We start from the raw sequence: 18569 nt of genomic DNA, 5'->3' as shown, positions 1-18569 counted from the left end.
CGCAGGGGCAGGGGAGCAGTTGGGAGAATGTTAGCCTGAAAACCTAAAGGTTCCTGACCCAGTTCTCAACTTTAGCAGAAGCCTTTGTCCTTCAGGCTCAGCCCTTGTTTGGCTCCTCTGTGGAGAGCCCAGCTGTGTGTCCTGCAAGGGCCTTGCTTGCCCTGCTCCCCCACCTAGGAGCCAACCAACCCTGCCTCTCTTCTCCTGCTCTGCCTCAGCCAGGAGAGGGAAGACAGCTTGGAGGGACAAGTCTGTCAGCTTGGGGCCTCTCTCTGTGGCTTCTGTCACTGCCAGGCAAGGGAAGGCTGAATCCCAGCAGCTTTCTGCCCCAGAGTGGCTGGATTTTGGGGAGAGCAAGTTGGAACAGGGAGAGGACTACAGGAGGCTGTCAAAACAGGTTAAGGGACCCTCTGAAGGTAGCAAGGAAGGGGTTGGATTCTGGAGTGGCCTACAGGATGTGGCATTTGCCTGGGGAGTACACAACTGGGGCCTTGAATCCTGTCTCCACCCTGGGAGCAGCCAACATGAGTTGCCCCAGGATGGACCAGGTTCCTGAATTTGGAAAGCAGGATAAAGGACCAGCTGAAGGGTAAGTCAGTGGGGTGAGATCTCCAGTGAATCTGGGGATAGGGCATCAGCCTCTGGAGCTAGAGCACAGGATGGTTGGACTTGAGTCCCCCCCTCCACCCACTTAAGCAGCAACCTGGCAGCCAACATCAGTTGCCCCAGGGATGGAGCTGACCTGCATTAGGAAGGCAGGATAAGGGATGCCCAGGAGGTGGGGTGGGTTCTGGAGTGGCTTAGGAGACAGAGCATCCTCCTAGGGAGGCCAGGGAGGCAGCCCCAAGCCCCACCCACACTGGGAGCAACTAAACAGCTGCCCCAGGGATGGAGCAATGGAGCCAAGGCAGGCCTACTCCTGCCCTGGCCCTGCACCACTCCTGGAAGCAGCTGGCAAGTGCAGCAGTGGCTCCATGCACTGACCCTTATCTATAGACTCCAGCCCCATACCCTTCACTAGCCACTGTTCTTCATCATTGATCAATGGCAGCTGCAGGTGTGGTGTCCACAGGCAAGGCAGCATGTGGGGACCCCCTGCTCTGACTTTCTCAGGGGCTGCAGGGACATGCCAGCCACCTCCAGGAGCACAATTCCCACAGGGATAATTACTTCAGCCACAACAGGTTAGGCATTTTAGAACACACTCCTCAAAGAATTAAATGTAAGTTTGAGAGAAATGAAAGTTATGGAATGCACAGATCAGTCAAACCCCTAAAATAACCCACTTTGAAAGCAGTAACAGAAGTAACAACCTCCATGTATATGTTGGGGGAGATTGACATATTTGCATTGTCAAGCTCCCTCTGTTCCCTTCTGTCTGTGTGGAGATAAAAGTACAGAAGTGGGGGGAGGAGGGACACCCTGATATCAGCATGCTCCCTCTTCTCACTTCCAAAACCTGCACAGCAAGTGGGAAGCTGCCAGGGAGGCAGCTCCAAAGAAGAGGGCAGGAGCAGCATGACCCTGCGGGAGGGGCAACTGACATGCCAGCACTTGATAACTTCCTGGCCAAACCTGTCAGAGGCTCCAAGATCTACTGGTAGATCCCCATCTACTGGTTGTGACCACTGATCTAGAGAAAGGGGTAAACAGTGAGGTGGCAAAATTTGCAGATGATACCAAACTGCTGAAGATAGCTAAGACCAAAACAGACTGTGAAGAGCTTGAAAAAGATCTCACCAAACTAAGTGATTGGGCAACAAAATGGCATATGAAATTTAATGTGGATAAATGTAAGGTAATCCACATTGGAAAAATGAATCCCAACTATACATACATATACTAGATGGGGACTAGTTTAGCTACAACTACTCAAGAGAGAGATTCTGGAGTCATTGTGGATAGTTCTCTGAAATATCCACTCAGTGTGCAGCAGCAGTCAAAAAAGCAAATAGGTTAGGAATTATTAAAAAAAAGGATAGAGAATAAGACACAAAATATCTTAATGCCTCTATGTAAAACCATAGTACTCCCACATCTTGAATACTGCATACAGATGTGGTCGCCTCATCTCAGAAAAGATATATTGGCATTGGAAAAGGTTCAGAAAAGGGCAACAAAAATGATTAGGGGTTTGAAACGAGTCCCATATGAAAAGAGATTAAAAAGACTTGAACTTTTCAGCTTGGAAAAGAGACTAAAGGGAGATATGGTCAAGGTCTATAAAATCATGACTGGTTTGGACAAAGTGAATAAGGAAAAGTTATTTACTTATTCCCACAATATAAAAACTACAGCTCACCACATGAAATTAATAGGCAGCAAGTCTGAAACAAACAAAAGGAAGTTTTTCTTCACTCAGTGCACAGTTAACCTGTGGAACACCTTGCCAAAGGTTGTGGTGAAGTCTAGGATTTTAATGGGGTTCAATAAAGGGCTAGATGACTTCATAGAGGTTAGGTCCATATTATCCATGATGAGTAGGAATCGTGTCCCTAGCCTCTGCTTCTCTGGAGGTGGGTGACAGGGGAGGGATCACATGAGGATTACCTATTTCCAAATAGCTTATTTATCTCTTCCAGCCGAGACTCACAGGTACTCAGAGAAAACCCCGCCTCTCGGTTCCAAGACTTTGAACCCTGCAATCTGAGTTCAGCTTTCAGTGGGACATGCTGGTGAGATGTTGGTTTGTTGTAGATCCTTGGGAATCATTGCTTTTGCCTTCTTTCCCCTCTGGCTCAATTCCATTTTGTGCATCTTGACTTTCTCAATCTAAGGACTTTGGAGAAGCCTATTAAACAGCTGCTTCAGTGGCACAGATCTGGTAGGAGGGGCTCCGGATAACAAGATTTGAGCTGTGACTTAAGTTTTTCCCACAGTCAAAGCAGGTGAAGGGTTTCTATTCAGTGTGGGTTCTCCTATGCGCAACAAGGTTTGAACTCTGACTGAAACTTTTCCCACAGTCAGAGCATCTGAAAGGTTTCTCTCCTGTGTGGGTTCTCCTATGTGCAACAAGGTTTGAATGCCGACTGAAGCTTTTCCCACAGTCAGAGCATCTGAAGGGTTTCTCTCCTGTGTGAGTTCTCCTATGTACAACAAGATTTGACCTCCGACTGAAGCTTTTCCCACAGTCTGAGCAGCTGAAGGGTTTCTCTCCTGTGTGGGCTCTCTTATGTTTAATTACATCTGATCTGTGTTTGAAGCCTTTTCCGCAATTGGCGCAGCTATGGGGTCTCTCTCCTGTATGTATTGTGTGGTGATCTATAAGGCATGAGCGCCGACTGAAGCATTTCCCACAGTCAGAACAGCTGAAAGGTTTCTCTCCTGTGTGGGTTCTCCTATGTACAACAAGGTTTGAACTCCGACTGAAGCTTTTCCCACAGTCTGAACAGCTGAAAGGTTTCTCTCCTGTGTGGGTTCTCCTATGTACAACAAGGTTGGAACTTCGACTGAAGCATTTCCCACAGTCTGAGCAACTGAAGAGTTTCTCCCCCATTTGGGTTCTTTCATGTTTAACAAAGTCTGACCTCTCCTTGAAGCTTTTTCTGCAATAAGAGATGGTGAAGGGTTTCTCCACTGTGTGGGCTCTTTTATGTTTAATAGTGTCTGACCTGTGTTTGAAGCCTTTTCCATAATCTGAGAAGTTATGCGGTCTCTCTCCTGTATGTATTATCTGGTGATCCATAAGGTATGAGCGCCGACTGAAGCATTTCCCACAGTCAGTGCAGCTCAAGGGTTTCTCTCCTGTGTGGGTTCTTCTATGTGCAACCAGATTTGAGCTCTGACTGAAGCTTTTCCCACAGTCAGAGCAGGTGAAGGGTTTCTCCCCTGTGTGGGTTCTTTCATGTTTAACAAGGTCCGACCTCTCCTTGAAGCTTTTCCCACAGTCAGAACAGCTGAAAGGTTTCTCTCCTGTGTGGGTTCTTCTATGTGCAACAAGGTTTGAACTCCGACTGAAGCGTTTCCCACAGTAGCATCTGAAAGGCTTCTCTCCTGTGTGGGTTCTCCTATGTGCAACAAGGTTTGAACTCCGACTGAAGTTTTTCCCGCAGTCAGAGCAGTTGAAAGGTTTCTTTCCTGTATGGGTCCTCCTGTGTCTAACAAGGCTTGAACTCTGACTGAAGTTTTTCCCACAGTCTGAGCACCTGAAACGTTTCTCTCCTGTGTGAGCTCTTTCATATTTAATAAGAATTGCACAGTCACTGCAAGCGCAGGGTGACTGTTGATGTGGGATTTTCTGTTGAACAGTTTCTGTGTTTGCTTTCACCCCACTGCTCCTATAACTAGATTTACCCTGTCCCTCTCCTGGATGGTTTCCTGGCTGCCTTTGTAGGCTACACTGACTCTCACAGGTCTCTCCCTGCTCAGGATTCTGAGAAACATGCTCTTCAGATCTTCCCAATAACTTCCCACATGGAGCCATTCGCTTTGGTTCTTCCTGCTGAAGACTCCTATTACTGTTCTCAGTCAGCTTCCCATCACCTGCTGGGACATAGAGAGAATCCAAACCAATGTCATTACCTGTGCTGAGCTGAAAGGAAACTCTCAAAGAGAAGTAGAAAAGGAGAAATACGCTGTCATGATCATGAGAGATGGCCTGCAGCCTGGGGACTAGGGTTAACTACACCTAACCCAGGTAGAGTTGGCCAATAGGAATGTAGGTATGTAGCCAAACACAAACCCCATCTTGTTTTTCCACGAACCCCATCTTATTTCCCCCTCCCCCAGAGAGCAAGAGAAAGGCAGTCAGCCTTTAATGCCCTGGGAACGCAGGTGTGGTGCCTGTCCCTGACTCTACCATAAACAGAAACCAGACAGTAAATGGGCTAGCTGACGCCTGGGAGGCCTCCCGTCGCCGTGATGGCTAGTATCAGTAATTGACATGCCTGCACTGTCTCAGAAGAGGAATCTTCGCCCATCACATACCAGAGGTGCCCATTGTCTGCATCTTCCCAGGTGTGAATTATGCTTTGCACCCTTTGTGGGAAACTTGGCATTCAAAGCCATTTTTTTCCTAATTGGCCACTTGAGACCAGGAAGAAGCCCATGTAACCGAAGGGGTATAAAGAGGGTTGAGTTGCCCACCCAATTTGAGCTCCAATCACCTACACCTGCTGGCAGGTATTGATTGTCTCCCGAGGTCCGTGGGACGCCCAACCTCGCCCTACTTCTTCCCGAGGGATTGAGAAAAAAACGCTGGCCACGCCAAGTCTGGAACGCAGGGGTGAGAATTGTACCTGCAATGTGTTTTCTTTATGTGTACACTCTAATTGTCTCTCTGTTGTAAGTTAGTTACTTTATTATAGTTTTCTTAAGTCAAACTGCTTCATTTCTATTGTAAACTGCCTTTGGTAAGGTGATTTAGCTATAAACTTTGGGAATAAGTGGGGTGCCCTCATTCACTTATAAATACATTATATATATATATATATATATATATATATATATATATATATATATATATATATATATATATATATACACTGAACCAAGTTTCTTTATTTCTTTTCTCTTTCTTTCTCCTATAAATAAGCCAGTGAGTGTCAAGCTTCTGACTTAAACCCGTGCTGCTGTACCCGAACTGAACACAAACAAAAAAACTTCAGCCGGTCATAAAGGGACAGTTATAGGAAGAGCTTGGGCGTTTGGATCTGTGTCACTCCCAGGTGACAGGGTCCACTGGGGCACTTCTCAGCCTTTCCTGGGCTGCCCGCTGCGAAGGAATTACAAATTCTAGCAGCTAAAATCTGAAGTGTAATAAGCTCTTCCTGTACACACTGGGGCGTCTGTTAGCCTGTTTGGCTACCCTCTGCGACGGGACCTCGGTCCTAGCAGTAAAGTCACGGACGTTAAACTATTTTTCGGGGCGCCCTCCAGCCTCCTAGTCTGCCCGCTGCAACGAGACTTTGTGTCTCAGCAGTTAAAGACTTGGGTGTAACACACACGCACACACTGCCCTGACCATCGGCTGACAAGGTAGAAATTTCAAACTAGGACAAAGGAAAGTTTGGTTTCTCCCTCATTTGTCCCTGAGCAATTTCCCTCCAGCTACTGAGGGGGACAGACACTATGTCTCCCTCCAAGAAAAGACTCTTTACTATCTGTAAGTAGGGTAAAGTTTAGATAAATCCATTAGGTTTTATTGTTTTATGGTTTGGGAATGGGAATCTGATGTCTGTGCATTTAAAAATGGGTTTTCCTCTCCTTTGTAACTAAGCTCTCAACCCATGGGGAGGGGGGTTTCCCCCATGAGTATATTAATTAGTGACTTTTCCATCTAATCATTATGCTTGCAACAGGAATATTGTGGTGACAATAAAAGTTCTCTTTTCTTTTTATTAACCTGGTATTGGTTGATTTTTGTGTCCTGGTTTTTACTTTTGGGGCCGAGATTTCTGAAGTGGTTTCTCCCTGGTTTCCTTATCACTACTTGGGTGGTGGCAGATTTTTTACCCCCAAAATCTAGGTTTTTAAGATTTTTTTTGGGGGGGGGGGGCGAAGTATTATACCAAAGCCTGGAAATATAAGGTTTTGGGGTACTTTTGTGGGCCCCCACTTCTGCATTTATTGGGCCAGAATAGGGAAGGAGCCTTGACACATGCCCAAAGAATGGCTGGAAAGGTTGAATAGTCATGAGTTGAGTTCACCCTCCTTCTCTATAACCCTTCCCCCCTGCCCAGCACCCTCAGATTGGAGTTGAAGACAGGTTGAATGAGACTTGATGGAAATGCACAAGTGACACCAGCTACAAGGACACAGAAATTAGTTTCTGAGTCAGTTTAGCTGATTGCTCACCTGTATGGGTGTGTCTGAGGATCTCCCTTTCCTCACAGCCCTGGAGATCTGGGACCCGCAGCTCCTCTCTTTGCTCCAGCCAGGAGATCACAAGCTTTGGAGACTGGAAATCCTCCATGGGGAGCAATTAACCAAGTGCTGATCTTGTTCATTAAGGTCTGTGCTATTACTGCTTCCAGAGCTATGCTTGGAGTCGCCCACTTCCTCACCTTGCAGAGACTGGACTCTGGCTTGTACAAGATCCCAGGACACACTCACTTGCAGTAAAAGTGCATCTCCCACCCCCTCCCCCCCCGCCTTAGGAATGGCCCAGCTCATTCCCCAGGGGAGCTGAGTGCACTTCAGCACTCTCTAGGGTACAGCTAAGTCTCTCCGATGACCTGTTCCATCCTCCCACCCGAGGGCAGGACAGGAACACACTGCTCAGAAGCACAGCTCTAGTGAGGGCTGGCAAGTCTGACACTGAAGCCCACAGACAGGGCTCAGACTGCAGTTGCCACATGGCGGATCACTAAGACTTGGAGAAAAAGGGCCCAGCAGAGCTCTAGAGCCCCAAGGGATCTGTTCTACAAAGCTCCTGGCTGGGGAGCTCAGCTCACCAGGCTCTTTGGCTCAGATGCTCTACTTAAACGAGGAAGTTGTCTGTGCAGCTAAGTGAATCCTTAGCTGGTTGCGTCAGGACCTGCCTATGCTCCACACTCCTGATCCCGATTGTCTGTGCCAGGGTGGGTCCTGCTAGCTGCCCACAACAACCGTTGCTCCCATGGCCACCCAGGGCAGTGCCAGGCTGTTCCTGTGGCTGGCCAGGGTGGAGACTGGCTGTGTTACTTCTCTGGCATTGGAGGGTGTTGCTGCAGTTCAGTTCCCTCTCTGCAGCCTTGGTTCTACTTTGCCAGCAGCAACCTTTGTGTGGTTTCCCAGCCTTCCTCTTGTGCACAGTTGGGCCTGTCTTTGGTGCCCCACTGGGCTGAAAGAATCTACCAGAAGCAGGAAAGGACTCTGAGTCTGTGCCTTCATTCCAGGGACTCAGCACACTGTCATGAGGGGACCCTGCAGGCATTAACAGCAGCTGCACCCACCCCCACAACTCTGGTACCTGCTGTTCCTACCTGGGCCCTTCCATTCACACCTCTGGCCAAGGCACAACATGGGCAAGATGGTAGGGAAGCACTTTTGAGACCTTGGCTGTAGGAAGAGCAGCACCATTGTTATGTCCCTCAACCTGCTTCCTCTGGGTGAGGGCATGGAAGGGACAGTCTCTCACCCAGGAGCCAGGATTACTGGGGCTGATACTCTTGACACTGGGAGGCAGGGGACAATGAGAGACCCTGAACCAGCTTCTGATACCCGCGGAGACAGGAATCCTTACCCAGCCAGCTCACAGTCTCATAATTCTCCTGCATCACATCCCAGTAGAGGGCTCTCTGACCCGGGTCCAGCAGAGCCCATTCCTCCTCAGAGAAATACACAGCCACCTCCTCAAAGCTCACTGGCTCTGCCACAGCAATTTCCTTTCCCTGGCTCTGCAGGCCAGTGGCTGAGCTGAAGACAGACATGGGTGTTCTGCAGCCTGTCGGGGGAAGAAGGGCAATTGGAGACATTTCAGAGGGGGCTTAAATCCTTTTCACATCCCTATTCTGCCCTGATTCTGTCCCTGCTGACACACATGCTAGACTCTGCCATTGTGAGCAAAAGTTTGAGTCTAGCTATTCCATAAATAGCAAGACAAATTAGATCACAAATCCATATTCATTTCTCTCTGTACCTGGCTTGAGTTTCAGCACTACTTCACCTATATCAATGGGATTCAGTTCTGAGCACCCAGTGTTTTCCAGAAATAAGCGACTAATTATGCTGCCTGAGCATGGCTGCAGGTGTCTAAATTTAGTTTCTAGCTAAAGTACCTCTTTCCCTCCATTTATTTATAGCACCAAACTCAGATCCTCTCATAAGGACTAAACCAACAGAGACTTTATAAGCCCGCCTCATAACAGAGATGAAATTACATTAATACCAGTCAAATGTTTATTATTAAGCATGTGTGGTGAGTTTTTGCAGGATGAGACCCTAAGATTCATAGATTCATAGTAACCAAGAGGAATGTTAGCAATGCAGTCTGACCCCCCTCTGTGGCACAAGCCATTACTCTTACCCTAGTTATCCAGGCACACAGCTCTGTTTCCCTACAGCATGGCTGCGTCTAGACTGGCATGATTTTCCGCAAATGCTTTTAACGGAAAAATTTTTCTGTTAAAAGCATTTGCGGAAAAGAGCGTCTAGATTGGCATGGACGCTTTTCCGCAAAAGCACTTTTGGCGGAAAAGCGTCCGTGCCAATCTAGAAGCGGTTTTGCCATCGGGGCTTTTTTGCGCAAAACAGTTTTTACCTGTCTACACTGGCCCTCTGGTGCAAAAGCATTTCTGCAAGAGGGCTTATCCCTGAGCGGGAGCATCATAGTATTTGCGCAAGAACACTGATAATCTTACATTAGATTGTCAGTGTTCTTGCGCAAATTCAAGTGGCCAGTGTAGAGAGCTGGCAAGTTTTTCCGCAGAAGCAGCTGCTTTTGTGGAAAAACTTGCCAGTCTAGACGCAGCCCATAGCTACGTCTAGACTGGCATGATTTTCCGGAAATGCTTTTAACGGAAAAGTTTTCCATTAAAAGCATTTGCGGAAAAGAGCGTCTAGATTGGCATGGACGCTTTTCCGCAAAAGCACTTTTTGCAGAAAAGCGTCCGTGCCAATCTAGACACGCTTTTGCGCAAAAAAGCCCTGATCCCCATTTTCACAATCGGGGCTTTTTCGCGCAAAACAAATCAGAGCTGTCTACACTGGCCCTTTGGCGCAAAAGCTTTTGCGCAAAAGGACTTTTGCCCGAATGGGAGCAGCATAGTATTTTCGCAAGAAGCACTGATTTCAGACAGTAGGAAGTCAGTGTTCTTGCGGAAATTCAAGCGGCCAGTGTAGACAGCTGGCAAGTTTTTCCACAAAAGCAGTTGCTTTTACAGAAAAACTTGCCAGTCTAGACACAGCCCATGTGTTCTAGAAAGTCATCCAGTATTGAGTTGAAAACATCAAGAGATGGAGAATCCACCACTTCCTGTGACGAGCGATCATCCCTAGCAAACATTTGTGCCTGTTGTCGAGCCTGAAGTTGTCTGGCTTCAGCTTTCACATTGAGCCGTATCCACTAGACCAGTGGTTCCCAACCATTTTTTATACTGTGGACCGGTAAAGCCATTGACAAACTTCTGGCAGACAAGCAACATTTTCTTTGCAATAACAAATATGCAAATGAAATGCTGCCAGTCCATAATGGATAAGACTTTGCCAAAATCTACAACATAAAAAAAAAATTCAGAAAAAGAATTCCCCTCTCGTTATTGAGTGGGTGACTGGTGCAGGGAGGGGTACCCACAGGTGCAGGGGGCATTTGGGGCTCCCTATTTAGTAACTGAAATATTATCAGGAGCACAGGAGTGGGTGCCACCTATTACTATCACCAGTCACCTTTGCCCTCTCTCTTCCTGCCTCATGAGGTGGGGGAGGTGCCATTGTCTCTCCCCCATCTCCTTCTGTACAACCCCTGTCTCCCCCTTCCTCAGCCAGTCTGCTCTTGCTCCCATAGTCACATCCCTCCCTCCCCTTCGCATCCCCCTTCCCTCTTTTTGCGGAAAAGCGTCCGTGTCAATCTAGACACGCTTTTCCGCAAAAAAGCCCCGATCGCCATTTTCACGATCGGGGCTTTTTTGCGCAAAACAAATCTGAGCTGTCTACACTGGCCCTTTTGCGCAAAAGGACTTTTGCCCGAACGGGAGCAGCATAGTATTTCCGCAAGAAGCGCTGATTACAGACAGTAGGAAGTCAGTGTTCTTGCGGAAATTCAAGCAGCCAGTGTAGACAGCTGGAAAGTTTTTCTGCAAAAGCAGCTGCTTTTGTGGAAAAACTTGCCAGTCTAGACTCAGCCACACTGTCCTGCATTCTCATCTCCTGACCCAAAACATACTTGGGGGTGGTTGTTACTTTTTGCACACTGCTTGCAAAGTGTGCTACTTTTGCTTCTTGACTGGTCTGTGCATTTCATCATTTTCATTTCTCTTTTATGCTTAAATTTAATTCTTTAAGTGGTGAGTTCTAAAATGCTGAACCTATCATGGCTGGAGTCATTATTCCTGGGGTAACTGCTGGTCCTGGAAGTGGCTGGCATATCTCTGCAGCCCCTGATAGTGGCAGAGTAGGGTTCTCCACAGCTGTCCTGGCCTGCAGATATCACTCCTGAAGCTTCCATTGATCAATAACAGGGAATGATGGCCAGTAGAAGCTATGGGCTCAGTGGATGAGGGGCAGCACATGGCACCATGGAACCATTGCTGTCCATGCCAGCTGCTTTCAGGAGTAGTGCAGAGCCAGGGCAAGAGTAAGCCTATCTTAACCCCACTGTTCCAACACCCAGAAGCTGTGTTGAGTTAAACAGTGCTTGAGTTAAGATGCTGGTTCCTGCATCTCTGTCCCTGTCCTGAGCCTCCTCCTACACTCAATCTCTTGCCCCAGACGTGAGTCCGCCTGCAGCCAAACTCCTTCCCAGACTGTGCATCCTGAAACCCCTCCTGGACCCCCATCTCCCAACCTAGGCTAAGCCCAGAGCCCCTTCCGCACTCCAAACCCCTTGACCCAAGACCAGAGCCTGCACCCCAACCCTCTACCCCAGCCAGATGAAAGTGAGTGAGGATAGGGGCGGAAAAGGGAGGGAGCGATCAGGGTGAGGTCTTGGAGAAGGAGTGGAGCAAGGCGGGGATCTCAAAGAAGGGGCGGATGGGCAAGGCTATTTGGTAAACCTAAAAAACAACAAATGGTCTGGTAGCACTTTATAGACTATCATGAGATTTCATGAGCACAGCCCACTTCTTCAGATGACCAGAGTTTTTGGTATTTGGGTATGAGGTAGCTCTCCCATTGCACTTAAATTGAAAAAGCAATCTTGTGGTTAAAAAGGTTGGAGACCACTGCATTAACCTATACGCTTTTGGTTAATCAATTAACTGATAATAGACTAGACTATTACATCCCTAGAGCTAACTCTGGTGCTCTCCTCTGAGCCCACTCTGGCAAGGAGGGAGGACACCCCCCTCTGCTGGTACCTGGAATCACATTTCCCTGGGGCAGAACATGGGCAGGGCCATGCCCCACAGGGAGAGATGCAGGAGCAGGGGGCTTGAAGAGGCAGGGTGGAGACAGCAAGAGAGGGAGGATGCAAAAGGTGATGGGCAGGCAGGGAGGAAACAAGTCACCAGCTGCTGCCTAGCACCTGCTCCCATGGACTAGCCATTGCTACTGGAAGCGCAGTCAGTGCCGGATGGCAACAGCGCGGGGCCCCGCAGGGAAACGCCTCCCTGCTCAGTCCCTGGGCATGTACTGCCCGTCAGATCCCAGCCCTGGCAAGGACCCTGAGATGCCCCCGAAACACCCGCCCCCGCCCCACGGGACGTTTGCAAACACCGCGGACGGGTCGGCCCCGCGCAGCCGCGCCCCGCACACACCGGCCCGGAGCAGCACCAGCAGCTGGTCGCAAGTTCGCTGCTTAGGGCGCAGCCCCCGAGCTGAGCATGCGCAGTAGCCGCTGCTCTCACTCTGCGCGCAGGCGCGGACCGGGGCTGGAACTCGGCGAGCGGCTCTGGGTCCAGCGGCGGCTGCTGCTCAAGTGGCGGGAGCCGGTTCCTGCGGGGGCGGGGGCAGCCCCAGTCTCAGCGAAGGGCCGGAACCGGAGGCCTTGGTCCGCGCCGGCTCTTCCGGGTTTCCCGCGCGTTCCCGTTCGCGCCAGTGCTCAGACCCCGCCCGGCCGCCGCCTTTGGCCCCTGAACGGAGCCCGCAGCCGCGTCCGGCGGGTCGGGCGCCCCCCCGCTTACTGCACACGCACCGCCCACCCTGCGGGGCGAATTCTCAGGGAGCTTCCGCTTCCGGTCCGTGTCGGGAGGGCGAGCGGAGCAGCAGAGCGAGGTGGATCGAGGGGGGGGCCGGGCGGTCACGTCGCTGGGGGGGGGGGGGGGTTTCCCTTGCTACCCAAATCTCTGGCTGCCGGAGGGGCCGCCCGCACCGGCGCCTGCTCCCCCCCCCCCCCCCCCCCCCCCGAGGGAGGGACTGGCTGAGGAGTAAATGCTGCCGGGATACTCGATACACTAATCACCTGGTCGCTGCCCCCCCCCCCTTTGCTGCGGTCACAAGGGCAGGCTGAGCGTGACCCACAGCGGGGGGGGGGGCAGCATCCATGTATCTGCCCTTGCACTGCTCACCTGGCACTTGCAGGGGAAGAGGGAGGGGAGCTACAAAACGGGTGGAGCCTGAGGCCAGGGCCTCTTTGAAACACCATGTGCAGCAATAACGCTGCCTGAAATCTTATTTGTTCCGTTTAAGGCCGGAGACTTTGCATCTTTTGAGAGGTGATGGTGCTAGTCTGGCGATAAAGACTTAACTTTTGGAATCCTGCTGACATGGATTGTAGTCTGACTTGCCAGTGACCTATCTTCTCCCCCTCCCCCCTGTTGCATAAATTGATGGTTTCGTCCCCTTGGAGGCTAGTCTGATTTACCCCAAGAAGAGAGTCACACTTTCAGGCTGGGTCCAACTCAAGTTTATTGGTTGCAACCAAGGTACGGCTAAGGAACTCAATGTTCAAAGCAGAGCCGACCCTGAGCGTTGGCTAAGCATCCTTTTTATACTTTCTTTAACTTTCTTATCTAACTTGGCACGTCTTGATTTGTTACCTTAGCTTCGTGTTGCCGCGTTATTGGTTAGCATATTTCAACTCTATTCCATTCAGTAACAACCACCAGTATAGCTTACTTAAGCAATAGCAATTAGCAAATTTCCCTAACTCAAGTAATACGTGTACTCCAGTCCTTGAGAAATGGGTCTAAACAGCTAGTTCCCCTTTTTACTACAGCTTCTAAAACATGCGCAATTAGCTAAATGATATGTGCTGTTTCAAGCTTAAGTAATGGAAGGGGGAAGAAGCACACATAGTCTTTACTATATTTTACTACACCCCCATTCCCTGCACCTGTGAAAAGTCAGATTGGTAACAAAGGGACAAAAATGCTCATTTTTGTGCCATTGTGAAAAGTGAACTCAAGAATTACTGAAAAAGAAATTTCAATCTAACAGTGCATCAGTGACTCCTACCCAGCCTGGTGTTTCCATAGCCGCAGAATCTGCCCCTTCCGTGCCTCCTGACGGGTGGGATGTGGAGGGACATGCCCAGCGAACAGGTCCCACAGGTATATGGGCACATGGTTTGGTGGGGCAGGAGAGAGAGGTTGTTGGTGCTTCCTGATGTTCACCCTTGGTGGGGCAGAGGGGTAGCTGAGAGCTGGATATGAACTGGGGCACACAGAAGTGTGAGAGAGGACTGCAGAGTATGTGGGGGAATGATTTGAACACAGGATAAGGAGGGGCCCTGACATGAATGGCGCAGAGATGGAGTTCTGGGTGGGGCAGTTGACTGAGGGTACCCAATAGAGGCCCTGGCATGGGCAATGGGTGAGCAAAGCGTTTGGGGTTTTTAATTTTTTTTTATCAGTGCTGGTACATCACGTATTGTGGAAGAAAACATTGTCCTCACTCTGAGTTTGTAAGCAACAAGTAGCCAGAGGCAGTTTTATTACGAGCTGCAGCAAGGGAAAAACTGGTTCGGACGGGGGGGAAGCCCCCCCCCCCCTCCGAGGCAGATCTTCGAATACAAGCAATTATGAAGCAGTTTATATACTGTCTATTAAATATCATAACAATAACAATTAGTCTCCTTCCCATTACAAACACCAATGACTAACAGTTATTTAGTTCCACCCAGATGCTCCTTATCTCAAGGTCCCTACCAGAGTCAGCATTCTATCCTTATCTCCGTATGGAGGCGAGAGGCGAAGGCAGCGTCTAATTACAGATCTCGCGTTGTCAGGCCACAGACTTAGCCTGACTCTTGCTCTCTTGTTAACAAGACCAAGATGACTGCATACAAATTCCCTTATTCCCTTTTCCTGCCTCCACAATCCCCCCTATTGTGCCCACAGCACAACTATCCCTCCAAACCTTTACCTTCATTAAACATTACACAATTAGCACAAACACAAAAGCTATCTCTACCACCACATCCCTTACAACAACAATCAAATATGAAACTTTTAATAAGCAAAAGCAATATAATCATTAATATCCCCAATATAATTCTATGATGGGGCTGTTCTATAATTTTAGTAACATCATTCAACATATAATTAGTAACCAAATTAGGGAGGGCAGGTACATGCTGATAGTACCTGTCCATAAGCACAGAGTCCAGATCAAAGGGAGAAACCAAAACCACTCCCACAAGTTTCTCCTTGGCAATATACAATACTTTGCTTCTTTCACCAAGGTCAGTTCTTAATGTCCTTTTGTAGTCACAAATCTTTGGGCTTTGCTGGTGTCAGAGGAGTGAACTTTTCCTCTTTTTTTTTTCTTGAAACAGTCGTGGTTCAGCATCATGCAGGGGAGAGGTTACCAGCACATCACCCTGTAATATTTTGGTTCTTCTGGTGTCCAGCAGGTAGGAAAGCAGGACCAGAAGAGAGAGGCTTATCAGCAATCGGGGTAGGATCATTTCGAGATGGAGGGATCTTTTTGCAGCGAGAAGCATTGGCCAACAGTCAGTTCTTGGCACTTCACAGCAGTGTTGGTGGTTAGCAAAACTTGGTAAAGGTCTTTCTAGAGCAGTCTTTCACTGATGGACATATGAGTCTCTATTCTCTGAGCTAAAAGCCAGCTAGCTCCTTTGGAACCAAGGTTATTTCCTAGGAATAAAGCAAATTGTAAAAACAATCCAGCGTGGTTGTTTGGTTGTTTGGTACCAGCCTTATCAAAGTGAGGCTCTTTTGGAATGTGGTTGCCAGGGGAACCAGGGTCACAGTAACTGTTGAACTGTTTTACTTCCCAATCTGGCCTAATACTTTGAGTTTGTCAGTTCTCAGCAAGATACCATGGACTGCCTCAGTTTACTCCTATAGTTCCTTTCTCTTGACTTTGGGGTTCTCCTTAACCCACCAGGTTAAATACAATTTAAGGGGTTTTAATTTACTCTGGAAGTACGAGTACAGCACCAGCACTGTTATAAATGTTATAATCGAAACTTCCCACATAATTTGACACACACTATTCAACTCCATCTTTAAGATATTTCATCGCTATTTCAATGTTACTGGCGCTGCCCATGATTATAGGTTTGACCTCTACTGCCTGGTTGAGTGCTGCAGAGGTAGGTGTTTGGCATGGTCCACGGTGTTTCCCTATCTGTGTGTACCTCAGACGGCCAGCCCCGACATATCTTTGGGCATTGGCCACCAACTCCTCGATCTTTGCCTGCAGGGCCAGTAAACCCTCCTCTAGGTACTTACTTCCGCCGTGCCACTCAGAATCTCGTGTTAGGTTACTCATCACTGCCGAAGTGTGATAGAGCCGCATTCCATCAACGGTAAGGATCATCCGGCGAGGGGCTGTTATACACACAGACGGATATGTAGAGGGGCAGGATGGAGTGATCTGTCTGGGTAGTCAAACACCAGTAGGTACCGTTTATTTGGACCAGCTTGATGTTTTTGTTTCTCTGAGACAACCACATCAAACCTAGGCAGATTCGTCATGATGTTAAATGGGCAGGTACATAAAATTTCCTTATCAAAGTGGGTGCAACAATCCCTGGGCATAGGGAGGCTCCCACACCTTCAGAATAAGTGATGCCCTCGATCTATCTATATGCTCCTGCTTTGGTACAGGCAGGGAGGTTACCATTCTGATCTGATCTGAGTGAGGAATCCCCAGAGGGGCCAAAAACAAACTGTTATACTATGCCCTGTCCAGGTGGGCCTTTGGGTCCTCATGGATTCTCTACTTCTCCACTCCCATGGGTAGGCACGGGGGAGATGGGGACTCACCACCCTAAGGGCTGGGTGGTCAAAGCTATCCTATTCTTCAATACTGGCCTTCTAATACCTTTAATTTAGTTCCATTAATTAACAATCCAATTAATCTCTGGTCCAAATATATGGTTAGGTTTAGTGAAATGGACACAGAGCTGGACAGATCCTTCAAACTATTCAGGATCAATCGGTTGGCTTGGCTGGTGTCTAGGCCTTTACAGGTACTGGATATTACTGCATCTACCAGCCTGGATTCTCATACAATTTCTGGGCTATGACATAAGTGTTGCTGACAGAGTTTTCAGGCCCAAACCAATCTGCGATGGTATCCGCTAAGCCCCTTCATTGCCTAATCAGGCACTTGCCAATTTGATTAGCCAGTCTAGCACACAGCTGGTCTATACCAGTGTGGAACATCACCAAGGTAAGGACCAGTGACAGTTGTCCTAGTTCTGGGACAGGTCTGTTCAGGACATGATGCACAATTGGGAGGCTCTATTTTGTCCTTAAGAACCTGGTTAATAATATCCAAATGAGGGCAAGTTAGCAATGGCCATTGTTTAACAAATAACAGCCATGCCTCAGGGGTTACCTTTGTCTGGGCTTTAAGTGGTAAGCCCCAGTGGGAGTCAGTAGGTCCAACTTCAGTAGCCTAATGTTAGTGTTTAGCTTCTTTCCCACAATATTCCATACAAACTTTAACTCAGAGGACTGTGTATTCTTTGTCCTTGTAGTGTTCATGTTGTTACAATAAACAAAATAAATGTGAATGAGGGGTGGCCCAAGGCCATGAATTCCCCATTGCTATTAGTGTGTATTTGTTCTATGTATGTGACTTGAAGGAGGTTACATTGACTAGAGTCACTGTTTCTCTTATAGGACCAAGCATGGTTCACAGATATTTAATTGTTAATAGGAACCCATGCAATTCCATAATTCTTGAGGCCTTTTAAGGCATCAGGCACCAACGAGTAGCAGGGCAAGTAGCTGTTATTGCAATGGTGAGGTTACTAGTTTCCTCATTGTTGTGGGCATCTTTACTTAAATATGCTGATGTCCCACTTGCCCGTGTTGTTACTTATAGATTTCTTATTATCTCTGGCCAAACCACTTTTATGGTTGGTGTGCAAATTTGCAGAAGCTAAATATTTCATTTGTGTAGCCATTAAAGCAAAACCAATCCGGTGGGGGAAGAGGGCTGGTAACCCACTCCCAGTCCTTCTGTTCACGTGCTGCACTCCTTGCTTCCTTCCAGTTCCTTTTTTGTTCACCTGTGGAGACATTGTTAACATTCTCCTAGCCTAAACAATTTCCAAACTATTATCCTTTCACTGAATTTTAAAGTTGCCAATTGATTGGGCCCAATTATTAATTTTGATGGTTTAAATTAATGCTTCTGCTTTTCTCAAATTATCCTTTCATTAAAACAATATCCTACACACAACAATATTTGCAATACGTATTACAATTAAGACACACAAGACAAACTTGGACAGAACACAAACTTATTGTGTCATGACACAGAACCATGATTTTTTGTCGTTGTTGTTTGTTGTTTTTCTTCAGCTGGCACCAGTGCTTTCTGATGATCTGAAAGACAAAAAAACATTTCTACCCCCGTCGGGGTGGTCCATTATAACTTAAAATACTGCCTAAGATCTGTTAGGGGAATCGGTTACAGCTAGTTCCTTACCACTTCCATGGGCGAGTGAGCTATAACTTTACGAGAACAAGGGCGCTTCATCGGTACTCGTGACCTTCCACTCCCTCGAATTACCTCTAGAGTTGCTAGCCCTCCCCAACAGTGGCATGCCTCAGTTTCCCTCTTGTACC

At 48.1% G+C, this 18569-nt stretch overlaps 1 protein-coding gene across 1 annotated transcript; it reads right to left on the bottom strand.

The window, feature by feature from the left end:
* Window positions 1-2253: 2253 nt before the first annotated feature.
* On the bottom strand, window positions 2254-12785 carry LOC142821442 (uncharacterized). The gene is made up of 3 exons (XM_075912410.1): window positions 12710-12785; window positions 8165-8365; window positions 2254-4485 (listed from the first exon to the last, which is right to left on the bottom strand). Exons 2-3 carry the CDS (start codon window positions 8349-8351, stop codon window positions 2900-2902), a joined length of 1773 nt encoding a protein of 590 aa, XP_075768525.1. The 5' UTR covers window positions 8352-8365; window positions 12710-12785; the 3' UTR covers window positions 2254-2899.
* Between the last annotated feature and the right edge of the window lie 5784 nt (window positions 12786-18569).

The sequence above is a fragment of the Pelodiscus sinensis genome, chromosome 31, assembly GCF_049634645.1.
Source record: "Pelodiscus sinensis isolate JC-2024 chromosome 31, ASM4963464v1, whole genome shotgun sequence".
Lineage (NCBI taxonomy): Eukaryota > Metazoa > Chordata > Testudines > Trionychidae > Pelodiscus > Pelodiscus sinensis.
Note: the sequence above shows the minus strand (reverse complement) of the source record. Positions and strands in the feature narration are given on the sequence as shown.